A 19,389-nucleotide genomic window follows, 5' to 3' on the forward strand; every position below is an offset into this window, starting at 1 on the left:
TTTTTTTTTTTTTTTTTTTTTTTTTTTTGTTTGCTCAAAATCTCCAGACAACCTGGTAAAAAATCACCCAGGCTTATTTGGGGCCAAAATGAGAAAATGCGAAATCTGAATTCAAGCATTTGGATAAAACTCGAGCCGGTCTCGCTTTCCTTCATGGGCAGGTGTTCCAAGAGATCCCGGGCTTATCCGGAACAAGCATCAAAGATCAGTTTCCTGCTAATGATGAGTTGTCCACTCATCCTCTTGTCAAATAATTTACAAGAGGTGTGCCTCAGACAGCAGGGGAAGGAGGGATGCCAATGGCCCAGCACCTCCTCACTGAGCTCTGGCCAAGCAGGAAGTTCTAAAGTATTTGAAAAGCCTGCATTAATAATACATCACAAAATGGTAGAAATAGAATTTATTTTTGGCCCAGCCATTGCAGCCACTCCCGCTACTACCGAGGAAGTTAATTCCAGAGCTCGCTGTGCAGCAGGCAGCAGCTTCAAGCTGCAGGAGTCTGAGCACGCTGGGCAGCTCAGGAGAGTAAGGATTAAATCTGTGTCACTGGAACACAGTGCTGGGCCAGTGCACTAGCCAAAGGTATCTGGGTAATGAATTACACTGCATTGAGYGGGGGCTTGTTATTCCTGAGCTAAACTTAAGTTTGAAATTCAGCCGATAAGTATGCCTAGACTGAGGGGACTATTTGGTGTGGACAATGTGCACAGGGACTTCTTTGGAGAGTATCTGCAGGGTTATGTGCACCCTTGTGTTGCAAATTATTGGCTTCAGAGAAATGGTTTCTTTGTTTCCACATCGGATGTACTGTCTTATGACCTCTTTTGCTTTCTTTATGTCAGTAAACACAATCATTAAGGCATCTCGCTGTTACTCTTTGCCTGCAGACATCTCCATGCCGCTGTCTCTTCTGAACAAAAGTGCAAGCTCCTCGCTGGCCTAATTCATGTTCTTCTTTCGGGGGTTGCAGGTTGCAGTCGGTGCTCCGAAACAGAATGGTGGTTTTCAGGAAGGTAAGTTTCAGCAAGGTGCTTTGCTGGGATTTAGTGACTAGCCTGAGGCCCAAAGAGAAGAAAAAGGATCCTAACGTGGTTCAGCTCATAAAGAAAAGCATCAGTAACCCAGCAGCAACACAGTACCAAATAAGATGCATCAAGTTGCAGAGATGTCATGCCTGGTTTGGGCCAGCCTTGCCCTGCTCACACTGGGCTGGTGACCTGAACCTCAAGGGCTGTCACTGAAGCCACAGGGATTGCCCATGGAGTCTGAGTGCAGAGCAGGGCTCTCTTTCTTCTTGAACCAGTTATACCCAAATAGCATATTTATTTTATACCCTAAATAGGACCTACACTTRCCAGATTTACATTATAATAAATAGCTAGCCATTATAATAACACTTTTTGTTTGAACTTGGATTAGTGCCTGAAGCAACAATGGGGAGCAGCCTTAGCTCACCCCTTCCCTCAGAGACAGAGCAGTTCTGCCTGCTTGTTTCTCTGTGGGCAAGATCTTGCCTGGCTTCTTTCTCAAGAGAGGAGTTGGCCTAAACAAGGAATGCAGGTTTTGCTTCCTCAGAGGGATCATGGAGGCTCTCATATTTCCCAGTGATTTGAGTGACAGCAGAGAGAATATCTATCTAAAACCACAGCAGTAGAACCCTCTACATTTCCAAAGATCTTGTCTATCCATCTTTTTTTAATCCCTGGTTATGTCTTTGTTTCCAGTATTCCATATGAATACTGTAGGTAATATGAGGCTGTCAGAGTGCTTTGTAAGCATTCAGTCTTCCCTCCTGCCGTCTCTAGGAGGCAGTGGAGCTGGGCAACCACTGTCCTTTGTGTCATTTCCTCTTGTAAAACAGCTGGGCTTGGTGACATGTCCAAAATCACGTACCAGGTTGGCTGTGGGCTAGAAATAAACCSCTGAGGTCCTGGTACACTAACCATTATATTGTACTGCTTTGAGCAGAGGAATTTGTCTAGTTAAAAACACTGCAGAAGAAGTCAAAGCAATAAAAAAATGAAACCAAGAGATGCATGGCTGTGAGCTACATTGAGTGTGTCACTGTTCTTGACAGTTTTTCTTCTCTCCAGGGTGATCATGTGTGGCTGGAAACCCAGTCAAGCAGCGAATTTAATGTTCCTATTGGGGCAGTTGTAAAGGACTCGGACTCAGGACGGATCTTGCTGGAGGATGATGAAGGCAAGGTGAGCTATGCCTGAATTTCTGTAAAGGAAGATTGTAATATTTAAAAGTTTTGTCACAAAAGAAGGACCACACTGTATCAGAGGCAAGCTCCAACTAGCCAAATTATCATCTCTTATGGGCAGCAGAACTTCTRTTAATTCCTGCAGCTCGGCCAACTGTGACTTATGGGACATGCTGCATGGATTACAGTCAAGTTCGTTACAGTCTAACCTGCCTTTCTGCTTTGCTTGCATCGGAGCCACGATAAACCTCCTCAGCACCGCTGCCTTGCCTCTTGCAGGAGCACTGGATCACAGCGCGGAACATGCACATGGTGCGCCCGATGCACCCCTCCTCTGTCCAGGGCGTGGAGGACATGATCCGCCTCGGGGACCTCCATGAGGCAGGCATGGTGCACAACCTCCTCATCCGCCACCAGGAGCACAAAATCTACGTGAGTACCAGGTCCAGCACTGCCAGAAATGACCCGCTGGGTGCCCTGAACAGCAGCCTACAATCTCCCTTCATACACGGTGACATCTGCTTCCTTTCCTGACTGACTGACCGAGGATGCTAATGAGACTCAACACGGTTTTTGTCTTTGTTCATYGTAGGACTTCTTCTCTGCAGAGAAGAGAGATGACAGTGGCCTCTGAGAGCACTGACATGCACAGGGAGTGATCCCACTTACTTTCTCCTAGAGTGATTATTCCCACTGGTGGCTGCCAGTTAGCTAGATACACAGTCCATGTTACAGCTTCCTGCTAGAGGGGACATGTTCGTGTTACTTGTAGCTGTTATATGTTATTTGCCTAAATAGCAGACAGTGACATGATTTGGATTGTCATCCATTCAAAGCCAGTGTTTGCTTGATTTGATCAAGAAAAAAGCTGAAAATTTAAAAAAGCAGCTTGTCATAATGCTGCACAACAGCACAGGATAATGACAAACTGACCTTTTGCACGTTTTAGATTGAGACAGTGAGAGGAATTTTGATTTTGCCAGGTGGTTATGGTTAGTGTTTTTCCTTTTGCAAAAACTCCACGTCCTGACACACTTAGTAACAATTCCTAGTGAGGACCCCAGCTCTTAGCCTTGCCTAACTGCTGCTGTGGATCTCCCAGATTTCCATCCTGCGATGTCCTTGCTTGTATTTTGTTTGCCAGAGGTAACTCTCATACCTGCTTTCTAGACTTACACAGGGTCCATCTTGGTGGCAGTGAATCCGTACCAGCTGCTGCCCCTCTACACAGTCGATCAGATCCAGCTGTACTGCAACAAGAGGATTGGAGAGCTGCCACCTCATGTCTTCGCCATTGCAGACAACTGCTATTTCAACATGAAGAGGAATAAGAGAGACCAGTGCTGTGTGATCAGGTGACTGGCCTCACAGGAGATAAGTAGCAGAAACCAGCAGGTCTGGCATGTTTTGGGGGCACTTCTGTGGACAAAGGAGACCTTGCAAAGGAGAGTGCACAGATAAGATTAGAGATAACACGGAGGAAATATTTTCTTCCTGCTACTTCATTTTCTGTTAAGGTTACAAAAAGCAGAATAGAAGCAAGGGATTTCCAAAGTCCATCGTTTGCCCCCAGACATTTTGAACATTCTGCACAAAGACACTTCATTTAGAAAATAGAATATGAACCTGAGTGATGTAGGACAACTTTTTAGAGCATGGTACTTGTATTTCATACATTTCCTGGAAACGAGACCACCTGGAGAAACATAGCTTTTGCTCATCTGAAGATGACAGAGACTTTCTTTATCCTATATAAAAAATTACCATGTATCCATTTTGTGTTAATCATCAGTGTGAAGAATCAGATTATTTCATTGCAATAATATCTAATATAGATGAGGCAACTCAGAAGTAGTGAAAATATGGTAATGCATTAAATAAAAAATGCATGTGGTCATTTAATTTGCAGAACATCACAGGAAATTGTCCGTGGGTTTGCTCATTTCTAATCAGTGGGAGAATTTATTTCTCAATATAAGTCTAATCTAAAAAGATCTAAAAAAATACTTCCCTTTTAGTACATAAGATAGTGAAAGGCTAAAATTCTCTAGTCCTTCATGAAAGATAGTCTATTCACAGGGTAAATATAAGTGGTATGTTTTTACTCTTACCAAAAAGAAGAAAGAAAGACTGTAATGTATCTTGCTTCTTACTGCAGTGGAGAATCTGGAGCTGGGAAAACTGAAAGCACCAAATTAATACTACAGTTTTTGGCAGCTATCAGTGGCCAGCATTCCTGGATAGAGCAACAAATCCTAGAGGCCAACCCCATTCTGGAAGGTGAGTTATTTAGCAAAAATACCTAACTTACCTCTTTCATTTCCAGACCTCTGTATCAGGATAAAAACTCAGCAACAGGCTCTAGATGCACTTTATTTGCTAACATCTCTGAAGCATCAGCAGTGGAGGGCAGGAGTTCTTCAGACTTTTCTACCACATCCCCACAAGTTTACAGCAGTGTATAAGCCAGAACTGCAGGAGCACAGGAGCCTTTTGGAACCCCCCTGTGACTGGCATTTGCATCAGCCTGTGACAAAGTAACTGTCCAAGCAAGGCCATAATTGTAGGGAAGCTCCCTGACACATCCCCCTTTTTCTGTAGAAGATCAAGTGGGCTCCTACCAAGTCCTTATGAAGGTCCTCAGAGTGGCCTGCTTGTCTTGGCTGGGCTACATATAGGGTATATTTGGGCTGTCTGTTCAGTTATAGTATGTATAGTATGCCTGTCCTGTCTTCAGGATGTATGTCTGGATCTATAGTATGCCTGTCCTGTCTTCAGGAGGCAGCCTGAGACCAGATATTCTCAGTGCACTGTTATTTGGAGCACAACATGTAAAATATCAGCAGGAAAAAAACCCTCTTGATGTTCATTAACTACAATAATCTTTCCCATCAGCTTTTGGAAATGCCAAGACGATTCGGAATGACAATTCAAGCCGCTTTGGGAAATACATTGATATCCACTTCAACCAAAATGGTGTGATAGAAGGAGCCCGAATAGAACAGTTTCTTCTGGAGAAGTCCCGGGTTTGCCGGCAGGTAAAGGCACCTGCAGAGGCCCCTCCTGCCTGCTCCTGTATCGGGAACCTGTGTCCACGAGTCTGTCCATTGGCCTCTTTCTTTCTAGGCTCGAGAGGAGAGGAACTATCATATCTTCTACTGCATGCTCATGGGCATGAATGTGGAGCAGAAAAAGATGTTGAATCTGGGCACTGCTTCAGAGTACACCTATCTCACTATGGTAAAACGCTGCCTTCTTCTTCATTACTCATCTGCCATTTGCTTCTCCCAGCAAGGAAATCCAATGAATAGAGCTACAGATGGGTAGCTGCCAAAAATTAATTGTTCCTTTGCTAAGGCACTGGAAGCAGCAACACCAGAAGTGGTGTGAACCTCAGTTTCAGAGACTTGTGCAGCTACCAGTAGCAGCTTGTGGCAGTTCAAAGCTTTCTATCAAAGTCAGCCTAAAGAAAGATCAAGGGCATCTTGAAGCAAGTGGCAAATATTTTTGATGAATTCAAGGGATCTCACACCAGGGAGAGTAAGCAAATGAGCAAGGAAATGCAAAGTGTTCATAGCAGAAACAGTGAAAATAATTTTAGTACTTATAGCTGATAACTTTTATATACATAATGCAGGAAGGTGGTATTTACTCTTCAGCATCTGATGTAAATGTCCCGGTCTGGGTTTATGTTGCCGCGGTGGCAGGAGCAGGATATAAGTGARATTTTTATTCAGATCAGCAGTTAGCAAAAGTAGCTGTTCTCCATGCTGTGAACAGAAACATCTAGGAATGCTTCACTTCTGTAATCACCACAACCTGTCGCTGCTGATAACAGGAGTAGAAAAGACTTTTCCTCAGCTCCACTGAGGTTGAAAATAGTTTATCTGAGGAGCAGCATCTGCCGTGCAGGCCTTGCTGAAGTTTTTCCTGATTCTGCCTTTGGATTCTTCTGTCTCTCTTGCACTCAGTGTTAGCATTGCCTTTTCTGGGTTGCTTTTTACCATCCACCGCACAGGGCGAGTGCACATCCTGCGAGGGCAGGAACGACGCCAAGGAGTACGCGCACATCCGCTCCGCTATGAAGATCCTCATGTTCTCCGACTCRGAGCACTGGGACATCAGCAAGCTGCTGGCTGCTATTCTGCACCTGGGCAATGTGGAGTTTGAAGGTAGACTTGGCATCCTCTGTGCTTGGCTTTTCCTCGGTCTTGATGCTAAAAGCATCGAGGTGCTGCCTGCTTCCTTTGTACAGCCRGGCTGTGCTTTCTGGCCCGTGTAAATGGGTGGGCGAGCAAAGTGGAAAGAGCAGGCAGATAAACACCATGTAGTTCTGATTGATTGGTAACTCCTCTGGCTGCTGTTCTGAAAGACATCACCTAATTATTTTATCTTGCTGCCAGGTTTCCATGGTTATAAATAGGCCCTTATTACACAAACTGAAGCACTGGATACTGTAATGCCGTGCTAATGTTTGTTGATGGTAGCTGCAGGAGAGAGGAGCAGATGAGTCACGCGTGCGGTGGAGATAAGAGCGGCCCTTCTCCTGGTTGGGTTTGGTCAACACTCACCAAGCACAAAGGTGCTCCTGCTACAGCACCAACACAGTCCAATTCACCCACCAGCAGCTCTGGCATTTTAGGAAGGGGCCTTTTTTCTCCCTTTGTGATATAGGGGATCCAATACAATGATGACAGTTGGGTTCTGTAAAGGTGGCTGCTAAAATGTGGGATTTCCTTTATGCAGGAAAGAATTTTCATGCTTTCATTTTCTAAAATGTCAGTAAGACAGATTCTAGGAAAAACTCCTTTTCAGAAACACATTTTCTGAAGTCAGCTACTACCTTCCCAGACCCCCAGTAGCTTCAGTTTCTAAGTAACATGCTTGTGAATTTTGCTGCTTCCAGAGTTGCCCCATTTCTGAGGCCAGGGTAAGAAGCCTGAATGAAATTAGAACCCTCCTTAGTAAAATTCTCATACTTGGGAGTTGTGTTAGGAAACTTCTGACTCACCACATTTACAGAGGTAGAGGGTTAGAGAAATACAGCTGCAGTGACRGCATAGCAGAAGTGATTCACCCTGAGATTGGCTGTTTCCTCGTTCTAGCGGCAGTGTACGATAACTTGGACTGCTCCGATGTCATGGACTCGCCACACTTTTCGATCGCAACCAAACTGCTTGAGGTAACAGCCTCTCATCTTTCTCAGTTCTCTCCTTTGCCCTCGCTCCCTGATTGCTTTGACAAGAATGTCTCTGGGGAGCATTTGGTTCTGTATGGATGYACGTGGAAAGGGCACGTCCCCTTCCTCCTGATGATTCTCAAGTATATCAAGTGTTGCACAAGTCTCTCTGAGCAAGGAAATCTGTCTGGGAGAAGAGGCCTCACTTGAATCCCGCTGGACAGGCCGCTTGTGTCCCCTGTTTGCAGAGCCCTGTTCCTGAGACAGGCTTTATTGCTGACTCTCCTGTATCCATCACGCTTAGAATGACCAGGATGCCATGACTCTTCCTGCAGGTAGACTCCAGGGAACTCCAGAACAGCCTCACAAACCACTCCATCATTATCCGAGGAGAGAGTGTGTCCAGGCCTCTGAGCATAGTTCAAGCTGCGGATGGAAGGGACGCCTTTGTTAAGGTACTGGTGCTAACATCTCCTCTGTTTAAAATTAGGTTATGTTAGATGTCAGAGAGATGTCAGAGCCATCTCTCTCCATGGTTCAAGCCCCTGATGTGGCAAACATCATGGGAGTTTTCAGGCATAGTTTGACTCCACTGTGGCAGTACAATAACAAGTAGTCAGATATGCCCAAGACTGTAGTGATGGGCTCTCACTTCCTCTTCATTTCTCCGCAGGGTATATATGGAAGGATTTTCCTGTGGATAGTGAACAAGATCAACTCAGCTATTTTCAACCCAGCTTCTCAGAACCCTAAAAAAACACGATACTCCATTGGGCTGTTGGACATTTTTGGGTTTGAAAACTTTGACAACAACAGGTAGGAGGTTCCAGACTCATTTCTGCTGAGGAACTGAAAAGCAGCTGATAACAAAGGAAACGAATGAAGGAACAAATAGAAGAGTGTTCTTTCATTATCATCCTGATTCTCAGAGAAGTGGTGAAATTTTCATTCCTGAGATTTCTGTGACAATCTTGCATGGATGCATGCTCATACTTCCCACTTCTCTGCCGGTCTTCATTATGCAGCCATTGCACAGGTCAAAGTAATGGCCGTGCAGCTGCAGAAGGGAGGCAGCCCTTATGTGAGCAGATACTACATGTTCCCATATCCCTGTGCCTAACTTCCCTGTTCCACGACATTTTTACCAGGTTTCCCGTTACATGCTTTGTACACAGCACAAGGGAGGCTGTGCTGTGCCTCCTGTTTCAGCTCATATTTCCATCTTGCCCTGTGTTCCCCTGCCCCTTTCCCTGCACTGCTTCATTTCCCTAGTGTTAAGGACAAGCTTTCAAAGCACGGGGCTGCCTCTCCACTGACCCACTGCTACCTCTGCCACTGCTGCCTTCTGTTCCAAGGCATCCTTTCTGTTTGCCCTTCTCCACTGGAGCAGCATTTTTTTTTTCAATGGACTGCAGCTGGGCATGCTAATGTTAGTGGAATATAAGATAAACAACTCTGCCAAATAAAGTTATTATTATTGCTTTTGCTGTTTCCCTCCACCTTTGTCATCTGTCCTTGACATGCAACCTAAAATGTTCCGCTTTTTTCATTCTCTTTTCTATTCTTCATTGAGATCTTTTTCCAGTCCATTTCAGCCTGTGCTATCAGCAAGATAATATCCCCCCCTGAGTTTTGGAACCATTCAAACCCATCTCCTAGCTGTCCTGTCCTTTTCTCTTACTTGGTATTGTTCCCAGAGGCTGCGGCCCAAGTGAAGCCTCACTGTGGCAAGCACAGCACAGGCACACACAGCATGCCCCCCGTTACCTAGTAATTAAGCTCAGGGGCAGCATCCAGGACTAACTGCCAAACGAAGCCCTAGTTCCTGTGCAGGTAAGAATGGGTCACACGATCATATTGTCATTTATAGCAGTTTCACATTCAGATATCCCCCATTATCTCTAGAGTTTCTTGAAACATAGATGGCATTTTTCACTGCTTACCCAGCAACGCTCTGTCCTCATCTGGCTTGTTCCTGCTCACRATGATCACAGCAAAGACCAGTTGTGTTCCTTATGTAGATAGGGTTGACAACATGCAGTGGTGGTATCACTGTAGAATATAGGAGCAGTAGATCTGTGTATGCATTTAGTACAGAGATCAAACAAATMCCCTAGAGCAGTGCAGGACTTGCCAAAGCACAGATGACCATGTGTCCCCGTGTTGTCTGCCTGCAGCTTCGAGCAGCTCTGCATTAACATTGCCAATGAACACCTCCAGCAGTTCTTCGTCCGCCACGTCTTCAAGCTGGAGCAAGAGGAGTACCTTGCGGAGCACATTTCCTGGAATAACATTGATTTCACCGATAACCACCAAGCTCTGGAAATCATTGCGCTCAAGCCCATGAACATCATCTCCCTCATTGATGAAGAGAGCAAGTTCCCAAAGGTGAGTGCTTGACTTTACACACAGAAGGGCCCGTGCAAAGGAGGCTTTCTGAGAGCCCGTGTCTTCTCCCCACAGCTGTCCCTCTTAAATTAACTCACTAGGTGAGTTAACTCTCTAGGTGCTTCGTTCTTTGTCAGCATGTGCTGTTTCTGGTACCTGGCTGTCAAAACTCTTTTGTTGTTCCAGACAGAGAGAATTGTGATCATTTATAGTGGCTCTTCAGGAAATATTTGGATGCACATGTTGTCTGGGTATTGTTCTGTGGACTGTAGCTTTCTCTTTCCCTGGATGACAAACTTGATTATTGTGAGCACTGTGAAGAAATGCTATTCTGCAAAGGCCAGTTATCTTAAACAGGACACCAAAAGTTCTTAACATACCTGGTGATGTTAGTAATATTATGGAGGTTTGTCTTTGAACACCACTTCCATTTGTTAACAGAGCTGGGACCAGTGCTGCCAGGGGGAATCTATTTTATTGTCCTTTTCTGCCTGTGTTTATTCCTAGGGCACAGATGCCACCATGCTCGTCAAAATCAATTCCCTGCATGGCAAAAGCAACGTATACATCCCACCTAAGAGCGTCCATGACACCAAGTTTGGCATCAACCACTTTGCCGGGGTTGTCTTTTATCAATCAAAAGGTGAACCTGTTTCTCCTGGATAGGAGGGTGGAGATAAGGGCACGGCGTGCTGTGGGTGTGCGACACTGGGCAGTGTTGAGCTCTGGTCTCTCACTGTGACTCTACCTTACCTCYGGATTTGCTTTTCTGAAGTCAGGAGGATTACTTTAAACTAATCTGAAAGTTACTGTAAATGAGATGGATTTCAGAAAAACAAAGTTGTCCCAAAGCCAGCCAGCTACAGGGATAACAAGCCAATTTTGTTTCCGTCTTACAGATTTCCTGGAGAAAAATCGAGACACGTTGAGTGCTAATGTAATGCAGGTGGTCCATTCCTCCAAAAACAAATTCCTGAGGCAGATTTTCCAGGTGGAAACAACTCCACCTAGTCTTGGCCGTGGGACCATTCGGCATCTTGGAGGTGACCAGTCCTACAAGGTTGGTTTATTGGCAATAGGTTGCAAAGACAACCGATCTCTCATCCCTTCCGTGCGACTCTGTCTGCTCTTGGCYTCTTTGTTTCGCGCTGTCTCTGCAAATCTCTCTCTGTTTCATTCAGCTCATTTCTGCAAGGGAGTCTCCAAGAGCAGCCAGGGTCTGTCATTCACGCTGTAGACAAGCGCAGTGTCAGCCGGTCCCCTGGGTCACAGCTGGAAGAGGCTGTGTCCCTGGACCTGTGTGTGGCCGTGCCGGGCAAACGTGCATTGTGCTGCCTCCCCACACAYTGCTGGCACATGGGTGGGCTTTGTGGGTGTCCTCTGGGGCACCCAGRGTGTCCACCCTCTGTGCCACGCAGCTGGGAGGGAGGAGAGCGGGACTGCCCCGGTCCTGCTGCCCCACAGCGTGCGCAGTGCGGGCTCAGGCTCCAGCACCGGGCGGGCTGCGCGGCCGCTTCCCGACTCCTGGCCTGGCTCCTGGCGCACAGGGGACTGGCTGGCACGCACACCAACCAGCTGCACGGGCACAGGGAGCTGCGTGGCCGCCTGCACCCAGGAGGGACTCCCGGAGACAGTCTCTGTGCCCTGGGGGCCTCGTGCTGCACCCAGTGAAGAGACTGCAAAGTGCAGCGTGCTGGCAGGAGYGAGGGCAGGGTTCAAGCTGCTCTGCTGCAGCTTGCACCTATCTTGATTTCTGACCCTTTAACCATGCAGTGTCAGTACTGCATGAAGTTATCTTTGCTTTTAATGCATATATCTCTGTGTTTACCTCTCAAAGCATAGGGCAAATAGTCCATTTGCTATAATATCTTGTTTTTGCCTACTCTCCTGGCTCTATTTTCTGATCCTGTTCTGTCTTCTTCAGTCTTTAACCCAGTGTGGCTTTCTGCTGTCTAGAACATCTGGCCATGGACAGGTAAATAACCTGGGGKAGAAGAAAGTCAAAAAAGAACAAGTAGCAAAAGAGAATGAACTTAGCATCTCTAAATGCTATGAATACCTTGAGATTAAATTTCAGGTCTCTCTATGTTGCTGTGATACTTTAATGGCTTTTGCCTCTTTAAAGAAGATTGTGTTACTGGAAAAAAAATCTTTCCTTAGGAAGACATGTAGAAAATACAGTAGCATGTCAAGAAAGGAATTATTAAATGGGGGCTGCTACCTGTTTCAAAATGCAGATGCAGCAGCTGAAGGCCCTTAATAATTTCAAATAGGTTTGGCCCTCTTTGGGAAATCTGTTACTATTTTGATAGTCCATTGCTAGACTATTTGCTATTTTGAGGCCTCACAATTGCTCTCCTCAGTCACCGGCCAGAGGAGACAATTCCCCACCACCCAGGCAGCAATTTAGTTTGAACACTGGCTCATCTGGAGGTGCTCTGTGAGAGCACGAGGGCATGGGCTGCAGCCCTGGGCATCCCACTGACCCACGGTAYGGCAGAAGGGCCCCTGAGATCTGGGAGTGCCACCTGCTTTAACAGCAGGTTACAGCTTAACTTTACAGCTTGAGTATGTATTTGACTTTAAAACTACCTCAAACAAATGCTTGGCAGACCTGGGATACATTAGAGACACTCTCAGGGACGGATTTCCAGTGGCAYGAGTGTTTTGTCACTGGAGGGCAGCATTGCTCTGTAGCTAAAGCAGAAGGTGGCAACTGGAGTGTTAAAATGGCACGTTAAAGCTAAGAACCAGCCAAGGGAGGCACTGGGAGGACTATGACAGAGGGCAGCCACTGACTTTAAATGATTTCCTTATTTCAACCACAAAARAGAGGAGGGGAGGGAGGGCCCTTTATACTCACCTGTGTAGTGCTGCACTTGTTACCTTGAGGCTTGTAAATAGCCGTATGATAAACACCGGGGGAGTCCTTACCTGTTGCTAAGAACATGCCCTGTTGTCACCGTAATKTCGTGTGACACTAAAAGCATACCGCGAGGCAGGACTGAAGGCTCCCGCGGTGCCGGACGCGGAAGGGACAGAGGCGGAGGCCTTCAGGGAAGCTGCAGGAGGGCGGCGGGAAGGGCAGCAGCTGCCGCCCCGCTGGGGCTCCCCGCGCCGCTGCAGCGAGGAGCAGGCCTCAGCACGGCGTCCGTGAGGCAGCGCACGGCATCCGCGGCCGCACGCGGAGGCGTTCCCCRCTGATCCTCCTCCTGAAACTGCCTTTTCAGTTCCTGGTGCTCTGGTAATGGGCGAGGAGCCCAGTCACCTCACCGTGAAGGACTGAGCTCTCTGGATCCTTAGCAGCTCCAGTTACTCATGAGCCACAACCAAACTGTCYGGCCTGGAGGTTCTTGCTGCCCTAGGAGCAGTTGCTTCTCATCAAGCCTGCAGGCCATGAACAGCAGCTTGGCACCCAGACCCTGCAGGGAGCACAGCCCTGGTTGGAAGAGACAAAGCTCTGTGGGTGAAGCCCCGGGTGAATTTTCTTTCCTCACATTTCCCTCCTACCACTAGAACTTAGTGTTCCGGGTAGGTCAAGGAGCTCGTTAGGTTATTCACAAGAATAATCCCAAATTTATAAGATACAGATGGAAGATTTCGGTCCCATGCACGGGACTAACTTTTTCTGACATGGTACAAAAGTACAAAAATGTATTAATTTGCCCCAACAGTGAAGGATGTAGCAGTCAGCACCTGCTTTTTCTTCCCAGGGCTCGGATACCACCAAGCGACTCTCTACGCTGGGGGGACAGTTCAAGCAATCCTTGGAGAAGCTCATGAAAATCCTTGCTCAGTGTCAGCCATACTTTATCCGCTGCATCAAACCAAATGACTTCAAGAAACCTCTGGTAATGTTTAACAGCACAAGGCCTTGTCTCAGTAAACTTCATAAGGAGAAAGAGCTGTGGAGTAGGAGCTGTTACTGCCATAGAAAGGACAGTAGGATTCAGCAATGTTAATTTATAAAAGCATCTCTAAAAGCATCATGAAGTGATAGACAGTAAGAAAAAGCACATAGGTCTATTCCCAAAAGAGTTGTAAAAGCCACCCCTGTTCTGAAAAAAAAAAAAAAAAAGAAAAAAAGAGAAAATTTTCTAGGCTCCTCTGAAGGAGACAAAGGGAAATAAAAGTGATGATCCCAAACTGACCGTATGATGCAGCAGTCTGACAGAGGAGTGCTGCTGGTGTTTGGCAGAGGAGGGATGCAGCACTACAGGAGAGGAGCAGGCTCCTCAGCAAGGGGCTTGGCCAGAACTCAGGAGATCCTGACCTAGTTCTGCACAAAGTCCTCAAATGGTGCTGGTCAAGAGAGTTCATCTGTCCCAAAGTAATGCAAAAGGTTTTATGAGTCTATTTTTACTCTGCATTACAAGAGAGGAGCAGCCCTCMTGCTGTGCTTTCCATGACTGTGCCCAAAGGGCATCAGTTGCTACTGTTACTTGCACTTGCAAAATGTGCAATATGAGCAATTCATCTGAAACTGCAGCTAGAGAATTGGAAACAGTTGTTAAAGCAGACCAAACTTAATGGATTGTTTCCACTGCTTATCAATTTTGTGATAAACGGAAGTCTGAAGACCCTTTAAAATGACTTGTTTATGGCTGTAGTTAATTAATTTAGGCTACTAAAATAAGAAGTGCAACCAAGGAAAGAATATGGTGCCATTCTGCAGTTGGTCTAAGGCCAGAGGTTAATAGAGGTGCTTCGAGGGATGCTGCAGCTTCCTTCTGCACTAAGGCCGCTCCTTGTCCGCCTTCCCCTCCAGTTATTCGACCGAGAGCTGTGTATCCAGCAGCTGCGCTACTCGGGCATGATGGAGACCATTCGCATCAGGAAGGCTGGCTACCCAGTTCGCTACAGCTTTGAGGAGTTCTTTGAGAGATATAGAGTYCTCCTGCCAGGCTCTGCTCGAGAACAGGTTGGTGATTTAAGGCTAGTTGAACGTCTCCTTATCGGGCTTTAGTCTTAKCCAGAACAGAAATCCACTCTTGGATTGCGACTGGCATAGAGCTGTCATCCCAGGAACTGCAGTTAAATAGTTAAATCCTCACTTGGATGTTAGTGAGAACAGCAGAGGTGCTTACAGGTCTGGTAAAACTGGACTTCACCTCACACCTCAGCCATTTCTGTTTGCCCTTTGAAATGCCAGGCAATAGATCTTTACCTAGTATAGCTGTCGTGTTTCCAAACAAGCCCTAATGTGATGGTGATTTTGCACAGCAGCTGAGGAATGATGCTCGCAAGTGCTGCATCAGCATCTCCGAAGCGGTGCTGGGCAAGGATGAAGGCTGGCAAGTTGGAAAAACCAAGATTTTCCTTAAAGTAAGTAAGAAAGACAGTTTGTAACCTCTTCTCCTGAAAAATAAAATGGGTGCTTCAGAGTAAAGCTTGACGGACTGTAAAAGATTGGTGACCCAGAAGGACGAGATTCTGGGGCACCAGATTCTGGGCCTCTTTCAGAACATACGTCCATTTTTCAGAACTTGTGAAGGTTTCTGTTCTATTAACATATTTTCCTTTAACAGGATTATCATGACACGGTACTAGAGCTGCAACGACACAAGGTACTCACAGATAAGGTGCTTCTTATCCAGAAGGTGATGAGAGGAGTCAAGGACAGGTCAGTGACATTAAAGAAAAGAATTTGCTTCAGTGCTTTAACATGAACAAAGCATTTTCACATATAAAGTGTATCACTCCTTGCCTTTCATTAGCTCTGAATTCGCTTCTCGTCATGTTAGAACACACAGTGTATCTAGGCAGATTTTGCACACAAAAAAAAAAGCAACCACTTCTATTCTTTCTCAGTTTATCATAAGAAGCAGCAGCAATAACCTACTGCCTGTCCCCTCACCTGTCTGTCTGCCTAGGAAGCTGTTTCTGAAGCAGAGGAAGTCTGCTATCGCTATTCAGACAGCCTGGCGAGGCTACTGCTGCCGGAAGGACTTCCGAATGGTGAGAGACAAGTAAATGTGTATTTATATACTGTGCTTTACAGCATTGAGCGGAGAATTAGGAACTAAGACACTCAAAACTGAAGGGGAGAGAGGCAAAAAGGCAGGGTGTAAAAAAGGAATTGGTTAGGTCTGAAGAGGGTCCTGAGACACCTCATGGCTCAGTGAAGCTGCCCCTGCTCAATGGTGAACCAGTAACTCACCCAAGCTGTAGCGGGGCTGGCTCCGGTGCCCGGGCACACGAGTCCAGGCAGACGTGCAGGGCGGGCGTCTGTCCGTCCCCGCATGTGGTGAGCGCAGCACGTGCCACCACTGGGGCAGGAAACCTGGAACTCAGCAAAAAGTCATCAGCTCCTGTCGCATGATGGAAAAGAAGGATTGAACTGCTGGAGCTGGGGGCTCTTGAGGGTAAGGAAAGCTACGCTGTGTTTGGGGCTTTCACATACTGTGTGTTTGTGTGGGASAGATTACTATTACAATATAACATCCCATTCTGTGGGGTTCTATAGGGAGGAAAAAATGGCATTTTCTGTTTTCCACAAGTGACACAATTCCTGCCTGAAGAGCCTGTCTTGCCCTGTGCTCTGGCCCATTCCCTTCTGTTGCTTCTCTTGGCCTTGTCACACCCATTTCTCTCAAGGCCATGCCATTTTTTCGAGTCGCTTGGCTTCATTTCTGTTTTCTCCCTTTCCTTGCCGTAATCCCAGACTGTCTCTGTTGCTTCTTGCCACCACTTCCTCGAATGTCCTCAAGACAAACCTATATAAACTATTTTTAAAGCCATTCATGGCAGAAAAATAAAGGATTTTCTTAGGTAGCAGTGTCTCATAACCCCTTCCAGTATAGCTATCAAATAACTGAATTTTGCTGTCATCTACTTTGCCCAGGCTAGCCCGAATCTTGGAGGCTTTGAGCCATAACCTCTTCTCTTGCTCCACCTGCTGCAGATTCTGCTGGGCTTTGGGCGCCTGCAGGCCCTCGTCCGGAGCCGGCAGCTTGCCAAGGAGTAYGAGGCAGCCCGGGCTGCAGTCATCAGGTTGCAGGCCTTGTGCCGGGGATACCTGATGCGTAAGAAGATCACAGAGCAGCAGAAGGCTGCTCGTGTTATACAGGCATATGCGAGGGGCATGTTTGCTCGCCAGACTTACCAGAGGATGAAGAGAGAGGTACGTGTATCCCTTCAGATGCCTTGTGAACACCAGGTTGCTTTCATGAGGTTCTAATAGATATTTAACAACCCACAAATGTTGCCACAGCACTTTTGTTGTTGCTGTTCTTGTTGCAGACTTGGGCGGTTAGCAGGCTGACAGATAGGAGCTYGGTGAGACAGGAAGCAGAGGCTAAAGGGGCTGATGCTACTAACGCTTGCTGTCTGTGCTCATCACAGAGTTAGTCTCACCAGAGCCAGACTGACCAAGCAGAAATATTCGTGACAGAAGGAAGGATAAAAGATAAGGAGATTTTCAGATGTTCCAGTTGCTGCTGCAAAGGAAGGTCACTTTCTGTATTGGGGCCTGATAATGTCTCTTAGGGATCCACTCATGAGGGAAAGCCAGTCTTGTGTATCTTTGTATGCACTGCCAGAAAAATCCTGTATTTATCACCTTGGCTGTCTGTAGCATATAGGAGCCCTTCTTGTGGTTTCCTCCCTGCATTAAATGCTGTACAAACAGGACACAGCTATCTGCCTGTGGGCCATTCCTAAAATGCCAAAGCTAGAACCAGCCAGAACCACAGCCCCTGCTGTGGATCAGGTCCTGGTGTAGACAGCTGATCAACAGCAGAAGGGAGCCAGCCCAGAGGTACAGAAACAGTCACAGGTTGGTCCTTTGTCCGCAGTACAAGGGCAAGCTGGAAGCCAGGAATATCCGCTTGGAAGAGGAGAAACGTCTTATCCAAGTCCTTGGACCACTGAAAGCAAGAGAAGAAGCTATGAGGTTAGAAAAGGTAGGTATGTGCATCGAGGAACATGAAATGCTGTGTTGCRGTCCCAACCGGACAGTTTGCCCACGTCATGCTATAGACTTGCTCCAAGATCTGTGGTGTGTGTCAGAGGACAAGAAAAATCAGACATAGTTATAAGCACACTTGCCAGGATGATTCAGAAATGGGCCAAGACAAACACATGCACATCTAGAGTATGAGGGGCACTTTAGACAAACATGCACATGCTGTTATGATCTCCTGACACAACATATACATTTTAAATCTTTTTTTTAAAGATAATTAGAAATGTTGTGTTTTTCCTGTAGTATTGTTTGATGATACAGTTCTTGAAAATTGCATTATTACTTACAGCACATGAAGACAGCTGTGAGTGCAAGCTGCTGATGTGTTGGAACCTGGTGACTGCTTAACACAAGCAACACTTGGTTTCCCATCAGGTGCTGCACTGGCACAGCTACATCTCATCGACATAATACCTTTGTAGCCACCTTTCATCCTCATACCCAGTCATTCTAGCTGAAGGAAGTTCCAGCCATGCTTAACCAACTTGTATGTTTAAAGGAACACCTGGCTGCTCTGGAGAGAGAGGCAAATGAAGAAAGACAACGGAGGAATAATGCTCTTGCCAACAGGCCAACGAGTGGTGATGTTATCAGTGACCAAGAAATGGTGGACAAAATTTTTGGATTTTTACCTTCCATGATTGGAGGCCAAGAAGGACAGGCTCCTCTGGGCTTTGAGGTACTGAGCTGCAAAGTGGTCATGGGTCACGTTCATCCCTCATACGAGTCCACTGAGTCAATTCTGTTCAGTGACTTTCTGTCCTGTGAATGCACTGAGCAAGAACTGCCCAACTAAGTCACCCAGACAGTCTCCTGTGGAACTGCATTCGGAGGTCAGCTCCCAACAGCTTTTGTTCAACTGCAGTTTAGGGACCGCACGTCTTCAAAATCACTTCACTTTGTTCACTTTGTTCAGTCTCCCCAGCAGACCCTCTGAACTGTGCCAGTCTCCCTTGTAGCACCAACTCCACCTTCTGCTGCTAGGGCTTTCTTGGTGCTTTCCAGCTTACACATGTCTGTGCAGCTCCATGTCCTTAAAACCAAGATTTTAGATGTACTTGTCCTGACAGCTGCGGAGGGTGGAATGGGGCAGGGGGCACAGTAGAGCAGTCTAGATTAATGCCGACTGGGAGCAGTGAGGTAGCACTGGTGTTTTCCAACCCACAACGTTCTTGGCCAGCTGAAGGCCAGCCCAGGGAGGCTGCATGGAATGGGGCATGGAATGGACGCATCCTGGAGCGACAGGTTGTACGTCCCAGTTCTCTGTCGGTAGCTGCTGAACATGGCTTTGCCTGGAAAGCCAAATTCCAGAGGAATTACAGCCAAGTCAAAAATATGTATATATATATATGTATATATATTTATATAAAAGAATATTATGGGTGGTGGGAAATAGTATAAGCTTCTGTGTGTTCTGTGCAGGATTTGGAAACAAAGCCGACCAGGCTGGAAGAAGTCGACCTGGACATGATTCCCATGAGCGTGGAGCTAGAAGAAGAACGAGATGGCTTGGCAGAATACACCTTCCCAAAGTTTGCAGCTACCTATTTCCAGGGGTCATCTACACATACACACATCCGGAAACCGCTGCGGCACCCGCTGCTTTACCATGACGACAAGGACAATGTCCTGGTATCTTGCTGCTGC

At 46.6% G+C, this 19,389-nt stretch overlaps 1 protein-coding gene across 1 annotated transcript in view; it reads left to right on the forward strand.

Annotated features, from left to right (window-relative positions):
* The first annotated feature begins 995 nt into the window (after positions 1 to 995).
* Positions 996 to 19,389, forward strand: part of MYO7B (myosin VIIB) — a 36,176-nt gene continuing 17,782 nt past the window's right edge. Inside the window, exons 1-24 of the mRNA XM_026041589.1 lie at positions 996 to 1,013; positions 2,094 to 2,207; positions 2,489 to 2,641; positions 3,380 to 3,564; positions 4,368 to 4,489; positions 5,105 to 5,247; positions 5,336 to 5,449; positions 6,228 to 6,381; positions 7,315 to 7,391; positions 7,724 to 7,843; positions 8,062 to 8,204; positions 9,566 to 9,776; positions 10,284 to 10,419; positions 10,676 to 10,836; positions 11,701 to 11,751; positions 13,490 to 13,627; positions 14,545 to 14,697; positions 15,003 to 15,101; positions 15,305 to 15,399; positions 15,650 to 15,734; positions 16,681 to 16,810; positions 17,574 to 17,680; positions 18,242 to 18,421; positions 19,165 to 19,374. Of these exons, the coding sequence (XP_025897374.1) occupies positions 996 to 1,013; positions 2,094 to 2,207; positions 2,489 to 2,641; positions 3,380 to 3,564; positions 4,368 to 4,489; positions 5,105 to 5,247; positions 5,336 to 5,449; positions 6,228 to 6,381; positions 7,315 to 7,391; positions 7,724 to 7,843; positions 8,062 to 8,204; positions 9,566 to 9,776; positions 10,284 to 10,419; positions 10,676 to 10,836; positions 11,701 to 11,751; positions 13,490 to 13,627; positions 14,545 to 14,697; positions 15,003 to 15,101; positions 15,305 to 15,399; positions 15,650 to 15,734; positions 16,681 to 16,810; positions 17,574 to 17,680; positions 18,242 to 18,421; positions 19,165 to 19,374 (3,099 nt within the window). The remainder of the gene's footprint in view (positions 1,014 to 2,093; positions 2,208 to 2,488; positions 2,642 to 3,379; positions 3,565 to 4,367; positions 4,490 to 5,104; positions 5,248 to 5,335; positions 5,450 to 6,227; positions 6,382 to 7,314; positions 7,392 to 7,723; positions 7,844 to 8,061; positions 8,205 to 9,565; positions 9,777 to 10,283; positions 10,420 to 10,675; positions 10,837 to 11,700; positions 11,752 to 13,489; positions 13,628 to 14,544; positions 14,698 to 15,002; positions 15,102 to 15,304; positions 15,400 to 15,649; positions 15,735 to 16,680; positions 16,811 to 17,573; positions 17,681 to 18,241; positions 18,422 to 19,164; positions 19,375 to 19,389) is intronic.

Source organism: Nothoprocta perdicaria, unplaced genomic scaffold (assembly GCF_003342845.1).
Source record: "Nothoprocta perdicaria isolate Ctin4 unplaced genomic scaffold, notPer1 scaffold_289, whole genome shotgun sequence".
Lineage (NCBI taxonomy): Eukaryota > Metazoa > Chordata > Aves > Tinamiformes > Tinamidae > Nothoprocta > Nothoprocta perdicaria.